This window comes from Melozone crissalis, unplaced genomic scaffold, assembly GCF_028551555.1.
Source record: "Melozone crissalis strain CALT ecotype California unplaced genomic scaffold, PUWL_Pcris_2 ptg000007l_1, whole genome shotgun sequence".
NCBI lineage: Eukaryota > Metazoa > Chordata > Aves > Passeriformes > Passerellidae > Melozone > Melozone crissalis.
The window spans coordinates 16,359,813-16,371,991 of NW_026535785.1; the positions used below are offsets into that span (position 1 = coordinate 16,359,813).

The 12,179-nt window shown below is 41.4% G+C and overlaps 1 protein-coding gene across 1 annotated transcript in view; it reads right to left on the minus strand.

Annotated features, from left to right (window-relative positions):
* ADAMTS18 (ADAM metallopeptidase with thrombospondin type 1 motif 18) overlaps positions 1-12,179 on the minus strand; it is a 77,768-nt gene that overhangs the window by 47,852 nt on the left and 17,737 nt on the right. The window contains exon 4 of the mRNA XM_054296408.1: positions 1,450-1,723. Coding sequence (XP_054152383.1) covers positions 1,450-1,723 — 274 coding nt within the window. The remainder of the gene's footprint in view (positions 1-1,449; positions 1,724-12,179) is intronic.

A 12,179-nucleotide genomic window follows, 5' to 3' on the forward strand; every position in this document is an offset into this window, starting at 1 on the left:
AAGAGCTCATAGCTGTAAGTGAAATTATTGAATAAATAGATATACATGTAGACTTACAAAAGCACAAAGTATTTTAAGGAAAATTCAGTTTCTCAATTAGGTTCCCAGAATCGCTGGTTACTTCTGACCTCTCCTGTGTCTGTGACCCATTTATAAGACAAGAATAACAATAATATCTTCTCACATCCCAGGAGGTCATACAAATACAGTGTTCAAAATGCTCTCCTCTATTATGGGGATAAGCACTGTGTAAAAGCTCAAGAGGACATAGATAATTCTCATTTTGGACAAGCAGTCACAGGAGGAGCAGTAAACAAAGCACACACTCACAGTGGACAATCCAAATAAAATAGGCCAGTGTAGAGCACCATCAGCCCTGCTCTGCAGCAGGAAAACCAGACAGGAGGGAAAGGGAGGATGTAATGAGGCAGTTTGGGATTGCAGTGGAAGGCAAATGTTTACAGGTTGAATCACAGCCTTGTGCATTTGGCAGTGAGGGTTTGGCTTTTAAGCCTGGGGGGAGGATCTCTGAAATTTTAACAAGCCATTTGTTTTCAGCCCTCAGTCTCAGCCAGCCACCTTCCCACTAACTACTTTCTCATTCCTTCCCTTCTATTTATTTTCTCCTTCTTCCTTACACACCTTTGGAAAAGGAAGCTGCTCATTTTCTCAGAACTTCTGTAGGAAGTTGGAAGAATACAAGCGGACTCAGGCACTGTTTTCAGTACTGTTTGCAGTCCTGGAAACCCTCATTAAGAAACTCAGCTCAGAAGCTGATCAGCTTTCAAAAAGACTCAACTGAATGCTAAAAGTACAGATATAAGGTCCAAGGGGGCTCTAAAATGTTCTGCAATTTGAGGGCCTAATGACGGACTCAGAATGGATCTTGGCAGGATAATATATTTCAATATATTTTTTAAGACATGGCTCCAAAATCTTATTTAAACAATTTACATGGGTGGTTCTTTTTGAAGACCTCAGTTGCTGAAAATTTCATTATCAAATGGTGAGTTTTGAAATACTTTTTCTCTATCCTCTCAGAAATTAATGATTTTGAAGCTTTTTTCTCCATCTTCAAGCCTAATTAATTTTTTATCCCCAGTCTAACAGAGAGAAGTTCAGGGACTTGGCATCCATCACTGTGCAGAATTGCTTACTGAAAAGTATGTCAATGCAAGGAAAAATCACCACTGGGATCTTTCAATCTAGGCAAAGCACACAAAAACTAAACAGTGATTCTGATGGCTTAATAAAAGAGGTGGTTCTATGAACTTAGAGCAAAACTCAAGTTCCTCATATGCGTTTCATGTTAGAAATATATAACTTAAAGTTATTACTCCTCCATCCCAAAAGGATGTGAAGAGATATGAAGCACCCCTTGGGACCACCACAGGACCCAGCCTGAAACAGCCACTACCTCAAGAAAGGAGAGAAAGTTTCCTTACATACATTTCTTGCGACGTCCACAAAAATGCTGCTTTTGGAACCGTCCGTGGTGGTACGCGCTGGGGCGCGCAGGGTGGGCGCGCGTCCTGCGCCGGCCCCGGGGGATGGATTTGGGATGGGGCCGGGCTGGGGGCCCGTGCACCTGCCCCTCTGCCGTCCTCTTGTACAGCACGTGCGGGTGGTGCCCGGCGGGGGACGTGTAGTTGTGCTCCCGGGCCAGGCGCTGAGGTAACGGGGAGATCAGAAACTCCATCTGCTGCGTGCGTATCAATCCCGACTGCAAAGAGACACGGCATCACGCGTTACAGAGCAGGCTGGCAGCTCACAGCCACCGACCCTCCTGCAGAGCCCACGCTGACCACAACGTGCACCTTGACACTGCTTAGCTACTCAAGTTACAGATTATTCAAGTTATGATCTGGATATTCTTCTCATTTAAATATGCATTGTTTCCTTTTGGAGATGACCAGGTTTGCCATTTGGAAAAACACAAACCGGAGAGATTGTGGGATGGTGTCATGATTAAAACCATGACAAATGTGCAGCACAGCACCTTCACACAATAGCATGGATAATTTAATGTGCAATATTAACTTATTCTTCACAACACAGGTTTGTTTGTGTACAGGATATACATAAAAAGGAAGCACTTTTGGAAAACACAACTTCTCATAGGTGCACATATCATAGAAGAAAATATTTGAATTAAGCTTCACAGCTTTTTCACAACAAGGTATTACCAAACAGGAGTCCCAGACTTGAGGGCATTCCAAGTAGAAAATGACATAAGAGGTCAGCAGCACAAACCTGAAGCATCTGAACATCTAAGGACCATCATTCAGTAATCAACTCCCTGCAATTTAATCATAATTTAAACACAATGTAAAATGTATACCCTCCTACAAGGGAAAGCTAATCAGTAAAGGCAAGCATCTGATTGTTTTCCTTCCTGGATCTCTGAAAGACACAAGTATGGGAAAACTACACTGTAGTTTTCACATAGGATCTGTGCATAAAACTGCACATGTGATGAAGTGTTTCCAGGATCAGGGCCAGGGAAATGTGGGTGGCACTGAGGAAGTATTTCCATGCAGCTCATTAATCAGTTATGATTTTATTTCATTTCTTGGTTTTGTAAAACATGTTGTAATAAACACCCTTTTTTACCAAGTCAAAAACCAAAAAGAAGTTTCATCAGGTAATTCTATTACATTATATACGTAATACTAGATACAGATTTTTGGTTTGGATCAGTGAGGCTCTACCATGTGCCAACACCCTCCTGCCAAAACTGACATCCCACGAGGACTACATATCTCTTAGGCTTCAGAAAAATATGTGCAGACAAACAAATATCAATTGCAAACCATCTTGCCCCACATCTTGAGTCCTCCAAGACCATGATTCCAACCTCCTTCCTCAAAAATATCTTTGAAAATGCAGACACGTCACATGTTTCACCTCTTCCCTTCTGAAATGGATGTTCTTCTTCAGAGCAACCTCCCAGGGCCTGAATGCCATGGGTATGACAAGGAGAGCAGCTTGGATGCCTAACGTAAGCACTGTATTTTTTAAGGATTTGTGGAATTTTCTGTGCTTTAAGAACTGTGTCCCAAGAGGAAAACTCAACACAGTGAAAAGCAAGTGAAAATTGAAAGTTACATATGAATCTTCACAGCTTTAACCATTAACTAAACCAATGCAGAAACTGATTTTAAGTCTGTTCCAGGTGGAAATATTTATCAAAGATCTACAGGTCCTCAACAGACTATAGTCATCTACTCCACTCTTTTCACAGAAATTATTTTCTGCTGATCCAAATCAAAGGCAGCTTTGCAGTACTCCCCAAAATAAGCACCTTTCACAGGGACCCAATAACAGAGCTAACAATGTCCCACCGTGATCTCAGTTTTGGCAATAGAAGAGATTCCACACTGTGAACTGAGAGGGTCTAATTGCACTCTGAAATGTAATAATAATAATAATAGTAATAATAATAGTAATAATAATAATAATAATAATAATAATAATAATAGTAGTAGTAGTAGTAGTAGTCTCACACCAATTATATTCTGATACACAATTTTCCCATTCTCCTCTCTTCAACATGAATTCATAATTATGTATCTCAGCCTGTATCTACTTAACATTCTAAAAGAAGGTTAAAGTTGCCTCCATCAATAAAAGACAGGTTTTAAATAATTGACAGGAATTTAACTCGCCTGCTCACTGCAATAAGTTGGCATATTTCAAATGTCAGATCACATTTGGTCATGACAAAATACTTTCCTGTAGGGAAGATGACCAATATTTTAATCCTTATGATGTGTGTCATCACACAATTTACAAGTGGTTCTGAGAGGCAATCTTTATCTTCAATGCACTGATAATTGGGCACTGCTGAGAGATTTATTTTTTTTTCAAGCTGGAAAAGAGAAATGTAGTGAATCTGGTTCTTATTTCCCCATTTTAAAGGCTTCCACATCTGAAATTATTCCTGTAGGATTCATTTTGTAAATGATTCGAACCATATGGAAAAAAAAGGGGGTAGAAAGAAACTGCCCCTGATGCACATGAAGTCTCAGCCCCAAACATCATTTCTATATTTAACATTATAAGGGTGGATTGAGAATTCATGGTTGTGGGGGAAGAAGTGACTGAATTCTGGGCCCTGCTTCTATTTTGCTGCACCTTTACAGAGGCAATAGCTGACTGAGTGCCTCACAAATGTAGTCACTTTTTTCCAACAGAAATGACCTTAAATCTCCAATAAGACATTTTTTCTTTGGGTTTTACATCAAACTCATCCTCCAAGTTGAAAAATGCTGTGTGAATGAAAGATACCTTCTTTTTGATAACATCCAGTTTTATGAAGTTGTGAAGTTGTCAAGAAGAAAGGAGAAGTGCCACAGAGCAGTCTGGACACTCATTCAATCACACACCATTTGCCATTTTTTCCAGGCATGGGATGGCTTCAAGCATTCACATTGAATCAATCACTTCGGGAATTCCAAAGCAATGCAGAGAATGCTGACCTGGCTTCAGACAGAGCTGCAGTCCTCTGGAGCACTGCAAAGGGGGCAGAGGGACAACAGCTGCCAGGCACTTTTCCTGCAGGTTCTGAAATTGTAGTGTTGGGTGAAGCAAAGTTGGCCAATGGCTCCACTGTGCTGGCTGGCACACATGCCAGCTGAGAAATGCCACGGCACAGAGGCAGGAGATTCATCTTTTCACTCTTTTCCATCTTCATTCAGAGGCACAGATTCATCTTTTCTAGCTTTACACCAAGAAGGAATTCCAGTTTTTGAAGGCCAGATTTTGGTTACTGTGTACTCCTGGGTATGCTGGGATTTTTTTTTCTACAAATGCATGAAACAAAATGCATCTCCATAATTGTGAGTTAGATTCAATGTATTCATCCAGCTCAAAGACTTCAGAACAAATACTGTCAAAACTGTCGCGGAAATTTTTGAATTGGGTTTTCTGCTTTAGCTTTATGCATTACATGTGATTTTCCCTGAATCAAGGATGACTTTACATTAACCTCGATGGGTTTAGGACACAATGAGGAGAGGGTCAGATAGGTCAAAATTCCATTTTTATTTCAGATTCTCTGCAATTATAACAACATGAGAGGAAGCAGGATGACAAAATCTAACATTCTTGTAAGTCTAGACAACACAGCATGAAAAAGGCCAGGGACTCCTGTCTATTCCCTCTGTATCCCACTGTGGCTATCACTAATAATAGCAATAATTGTGAGAATATGGTGGGAAGGAACACCCAAGAGATTGCTCAGTTGGAATTTGCTGTTTTCTTCTTCCCTCACAACACATATTTGCTATTCTTCTGGAAGGGATATTCCATGCCATTGGAAAGAAAATGGAAAGACACAAGTTGACCTGTGTGGTTAGCAAATAATTTTGAATCAATAATTCAGAGGAACTTGCAGTTTGTTTGTGGAAAAGTTGAGAAGAGATAAAAAGGCAACATTCCTCCTCCTCTCGTTATTTGTTTTGAAATGTTTGCTTAGTTCTGGGCTGAAGGAATTTTCAGATCCAATACACCTCTGTGAAATTCCTCAGTATCTGGCTGTAATCACCAAGGTAAGGAACTTGTTCTGTTTTCTTGGTGTGTTTCAAAAGGAAGAAGAATTTCAAAATGAGATTTGTACAAGGGCAATGACAACATGGTGTCTGCTTCACGGATTTTTTAATTGAACATAGACTACAAATTGAAAAATAAGGAGAATTTGTTAAAACCACTGAAAAAGATCATCTCAACTATATAAAATCAGGTAGATTTTCCACTGATTTTCAATCAACAAGGAAGAATTTTCAGAATCACTAACATATCTGTCCCTAACACATCTCATGGCAGCAGCAGAGGCTGCTCCCATTTGCTCCCCTGTGTTCTTAAACTGGGAGTGGAGCCTTTGGCAGCTTACCAGCCTGTAAACCTAATTCACTTTGGGGTTTCAGCATCTCCAGAAAACACAGACCCTCCATAAAAAGCAGAGCAGTGACAGTGAGTGAAGAATTTGCAGAACTCCTACTTCTCTCCCATAATTTAAGAAAGCTGAGAGCTGACAAGTCCTCACTCCAGACTGGAAAGGCCTCGTGTCTGAGGGTTCTCTGTTTTCATACAAGGCACTTTGATTACATGCTAATTAAACTGATGGCAACAGCTTTATGCATTTTAAAGTTAGAGGAGTTTCAGAAACCAGATGCAAATAATGAGATAAAAGCCTAACAAAATGAAACTGAGAATTAAAACAGATGAATAATTTAACTTCAGTGTCTCTCCTAAACGTAACTACTCAATACTGACTGATGTGAAGTTAAATTACAGTTTGCACAAGAACAAGAGTATCTCAACTAAATGAGGTATGAAAAAGCATGCACATATTTCCTAAGGAATACTGCTCATAGCCAGAATGCCTTATTCAGTGTTAGAAGCATATACATAAAATAAGGTGTTAAAAAACCCACTGTGTTCTTAACTAAAACAATGGCCAAAGAAATCCATGAAATCTATACCATTATGTGGATGTGAGTGTGCTCAAGATGAAAAATCACTAAAAGGGAAGAGTTAAATATCATTTCACACCCATTAAAATAGTTCCAAATATTCATGAAAAGTTTTAAAAGGCTTGAAGGAAGGCCAACTGAAATTGGCATAAAGCTTTCCACAGACTTCAGTGGACATTGATCCAAGACTTCTGTTATTTCCCAACTGTCCAGCTCCTAAAAAAACCCAAATCATTGATTCAAACACATCCCAAAAAGAATTACAGAACGTGAAGTACAGAGACATAAAGTACAGTCTAAGATCTACTTAAAACACATAAAAATGTAAACTAAGAACTTCCCTGAAAAACAAAGACTAAGGAGAGCAGATGACCTATGAACTATGGTTGCTGGTTATTTAAAACCATCTGAGGCCAAAGATTCCTAGAAATCTAATATGCACATCACAGTGTGGTTGGGGCCATCTCATGTTACAGCATCCTGGAGTCTTTTCTCATTCAATTTGCAGAGAGAAAACTCATGAAATCACCTTACCTTTCTTCAGTGCTTTGGCACCACAAAGGAAGCACAAAAGGCCCAGCTCTGTCACCAGAGCTTTCCATTGCTGGAGAAGACACTGCCCTCTCTCAGCTGTCCCACCTGGGGTTCTGCCTGCCAGACCATCTCACACATGGAACCAAGGGCAGCTTGCAAGCCCAAAGAGGGTATGGCAGAGACCCAGAGAACACAAAGATGTTCACACAGCTTAGAGCTCCCTGACAACAGCCAGAAGTTGCCTTTTGGCCAAGACTGGTCTCTGGAATGGGGCAGATGCCCATTTTTGAACACCAACATACAGCAGCATGTGCTAGAAGGGGAGAGAGGTCTCCCTTTAAGTCCCATACTCTGCTCACACTCCACCCCAGACGCAGGGGAGGTGAGGGAGGCCATTCCCTTGGCTTTCATGAGCACATCATGGCAATGCCCTCACCAAGCACAGAAACCACCCTGGTGTTTGCCACTATCCCTCTGCTCCTGCCTGGAACACACGCTTGCCAGAGCAAGGCAGCCCAGGAGCCACGGGTCTGCTCAGAGCCTGGCTTTGAGAGAAGCACAGCACAACATCCACGTTGGACACAGCACAACATCCACGTTGGACACAGCACAGCATCCACGTTGGACACAGCACAGCATCCACGCTGGACACAGCACAGCATCCACGTTGGACACAGCACAGCATCCACGCTGGACACAGCACAACATCCACGCTGGACACAGCACAGCATCCACGCTGGACACAGCACAACATCCACGTTGGACACAGCACAGCATCCACGCTGGACACAGCACAACATCCACGTTGGACACAGCACAGCATCCACGCTGGACACAGCACAACATCCACGTTGTGCTGAGCATTTCATAACAGCGAGTTCAGGGCAGCAGGGATTTCAGAAACACTTCAAATGTCCCCAGGGAGAAACCCGTGAGGAGGTGGCAGTCCCTGTGCACCAGCAGAGACAAAACCCTGTCAAGACAGCAAGGAAAGTGCCAGCTACCTTTCCTTTCAATGTTCTGGGTTAAGCCTTGAAAATGTGGTGAATGTATCATTTTCTCACTTATGCCAAAGAATCCCAGGAAGAAAAAAGTCCTGTTAAGTTTGCCAACATTAATCTTATGAATTCCTCTTTCCTCCAAAGCAAGGGTGTTCAACCAATACCATCACGAGGCTGCTCAGAGAACTCCTGCATCATGTAAGCATTTTAAATAATAAATGCTTGTTTCTTTAGGGAACGTGTAATGAAGTAGACTCACCTCTTGGGATGGGTTAAGTTGGTAGTCTGAAAAATATGTGGGACTATAACTTTACTACAGTCATAAGCAAAACTACTTCCAAGAATTCTAGCCAGCAGGATAGTACAGCCTGACCTGGAACTGCAGATACCCGATAGCACTCACTGACTTTTTGAGAGATGGCTTATTGAGCCCCTCTCAAGTTAGGGTCACAATGTCAATGCTCTGGAAAATATAATCAAAATGAGCAAATTAAGATGTGAAATTAGGTAGAAAAAAAAATGACAAGCAGCATATCTGGAAAGGAGAAAGGGGCTGAATTGCAGAAAGTGTTGCTGAGGTGAAAGATATTTTTACCCTTGGGAAGCATCAGGAGCAAGCAGCCAAGCCAATGGCAGTAAATCATGGCAATTAAGGGAGTTCCTCCCCTCTCCACTCTGACCCACAGCCCCTTTTCTGGGAGGGAGCTGCAGAGGGGACAGCAGCAGCCACGAGGCTGAGGGGCATTTCTGCCTCTTTCTGTCCCCCTGAGAAGGGCACTCACAGAGTGCACCCACCTTCCTGAAGCACTGGGTCAATGGAACAAGCTTCTGAGACACCGTGACAGAGACACAATCCCTGATCCACCAACAAAACGTGAAAAGCCTGGACCCTAAATCCATACACAGATTGTTAAATTAATGACAGACTTTTACAGAGTGTTAAGCACCCAGGAGCTCCCATTGAGCTGAACATTGTCTGTGCAAGCATTTCCAGAGTGCTTTTATACCAATTTGGGAAAGAAAATGTTCTGGGAAACTTGTGAGAATGGACTCTCATGAGGTTTCCAATAATACGCATGTATTATTGAAGTCAGAAATCCCACGAGTAAAACTCAGAGCATGTTCATTTTTGATCCTATCCCAAACCAGGCAGCACAAAGGCATGTGAACACACTGAAGGGAAGAGAGAATTTCAGTTAACTAAACTTTTCCCTAGCTTTTATGTTTGCCAAAAAAATTCACCCATCCTCCAGAAAAGCATCAAGCCTGTAAATGGGCAGTTCCTGATGCTGGCCCCAGAGTCAGGGAAGTACAAAGTGATGTTTTATGGGACTGGGTCCTTGGCTGATGAGAATAACCTCAGCAGACCTTTACTGATTTTCACCAGACTGGAATACCTGGCTCTGTACCACACCAAATGTTTAGGTTAAGTTAATGGCCCTTATACACAGTAAAATATTTTTTATCATGAAAGCAGCATTAGAATCATTGGTTGCCTTTTCTGACTTGAGAATTGTCAGCAGATGGCATTTTCCTTTAGAATCTGACTCAGAAAAATAACTCAATTATTCTGCTTTCTAACATCATATAGATTTCTTGCCAATGTAAAATGTTAAGGGTTCTTAACAATATAGTATTTTATTACCTGACGATCTGACAGGAGGAGAGTACAAGGTTTAAATTGCCAGCCTGAGTTAGCCATGAAAGACTACTCTGTTTGGTTGCTCAAAAGAAGTGCTATGCAGAACAGTCAGCAATTAAAACAAGGTAAAAAAAATGCATGTCTTTAATTATTCCTATATGAACAAAGCCAGAGTTATCTCTGAATAGTGCCTTTGTATTTCTGCAGTTGACTGAGCTTGTTTCAAATGTCTTTATGCAACCCCCTGTCAGCATATGGCAAATAAGGAAATATTCTTATTTGTTCCTCCACTTATGGTAATTGAACCAGTCACATTGGTATTTAAATGTATTAAATTGGTATTTATTGCAGGGTAATGAGATATTCTAGAACTAACACAAAGTTGATTGCTTTGCCACAGATTAAATACTTGCTTGTCAGTACGTGAGCTCACTCATTTCTCATGTTTTGGGTTTAAAAAAAAAGCCAAAAACCAAAAAGAAACCACCCCAGGAGCAGGCATGACAAATGAATAGAAGAAAAATACTAATTCGAACTACAGCATAACCACACTAACTATACACCAATAACATTAAAGTGAAGTGCCAGAGGTTTACCAAGTCAAGTCAGGATCGCTTCATTTACAATTCCATCAGTGGGGCTCTCTGGCTCCCTGGAAAGGTTTTGGAAGGCAATTAGCTAAAACCAACAGCTCAAATTTGGCCTTGGTAGCTGTACAAGCACTTGGGTATGGCCTGTTTAAGCAAATCCCTGCAACTGTAAGATAAAATATAGAGCTTTTATTAGTTATGACAGTTCTGAAATCCATCACAAAGCAAACGGGAAACAGCAGGATTATTTAATGAGTGCATTTATGCTTCACTCTCCCTAAAAAGAGGCAGCCCACTATTTGTCGTGTGCTGACAGTTGATTAGTTACTTAGGGCACCTCAAGAATAACAGAAAAACTGACTTGAGAGGGCAGCTCAGTGTGTCCCCTGAGCTAACATCCCCTGTAACTAGGTGCACAGCTTCAGAGAACACTCCAGGTGAGAGCAGGATTACCTTTAGAAACCTCCAAAAGCACAGGAAATGCAGCTCTCTCTGTCCTGCCATTCTCTGTAACAGCACAAAACAAAACCACCATTTACATCCCTCTTAAACATCTGAAATGTGCCTTTGAGATGCCCAGATCTTCAGACAGGGCAGCATTTCACCCTGAGGTGGGTTTGCTATGAATTATTTATGCTGCACAAAGGATTAGGTGAAATGAAAATGTTCTGGCAAGATTCTCCTCCCTCTTTGTGTACAGCTAATCAGTTTTACAGGGCTGGAGTTCAGATGGACCAATATTCTAGAGAAAGTGCATGCCTTCTTAATGAAGCTGCTGCTCCTGGAGTGGTAATAAAGGCAAAACGAATAAGATTAGGGCAGAGTGACACAGAAAATGAACAGTTTAAAAAAAAACCCCAAAAACCGAAAAAAACCCAAACAACTGATGATATATTACTAAAATCAATACTTGGAAATTCCTTTTCCATAGGTACTTAGCATTAACAGATGCTTGCTTGAGTGTTTCTGATCAGCAACATTCCTCCCTATCAGACAGGCAACTCCAAACTTTAAAAGTCATGAATCAGGCCTTGTAGGAAACACAACTATAAATTACGAGATTTTTTAAAATAATGCCAAAGGGCTTTAGTGTTTTATTTTCTTTCTGATTTCTTGGACCATTTTCAGCTGAGTTTTTAAAAGCTTTTTTTATCCCTTCTAATCATGTATACTAGAATCAAAGTTGAGTGGGGTTGGTTTTTTTTTTTTTTGTAAAAAAACAGCTTTTCCTGTGATGATGGGACTTTGGCAGTTGGACCCTTCAGAACATTTCAAATTGTAAGTGAGAATTAGGCAAGGCTTAATATTCCCTCTCCCTTACATGTTGAGGTTGCAGACAATAGAGAGAGAAGACACTTTCCCAAGCACTGAGACACCACTTGGAGCTACCTGATGGCAGAACCTTCCCCTGGGTGGGACTCTGGGCTGCAATGAGTTACACCCAACTGCATCAAAGCCCCAAGCAAATCCTCTCCACATCTGGTGGCTCCCTACCCATACCCACATTTCCCCAGTGCAGATCCTCCAGACACCAGCTCTGCCCTGCCAGAGCTGATGCAAATGAATTTGAGGGGGCAGAAGATCTGAGCCTGTCTGACCTGGGATAATTTGCATTCAAACAAAATAAATCCAGCTCAATTCCCATAGCAATTTTGCTTTGCTATGAATAGCTCAGGCAGCTCCAATAACGAGGAGCTCGGGTTACATTTGATTGCCAGCTGTATTGCTTACTAAGAAGTTAGGTCAGTGCTTCCCAACCTTTTAATTTTCCTTGTTGGAGTATACATTGCTATGGATTAGTTACATGAGAGAGTGGTCACAAGGAACTCTGTAGGGAGCAGAGTATCAGCTTTGCTGATATTCCACATACACAGACGTATCCATATGTTGAAATATCTACGTGGGAAGGAGAAAGGCAGTGGAACAAAAGAGCTTA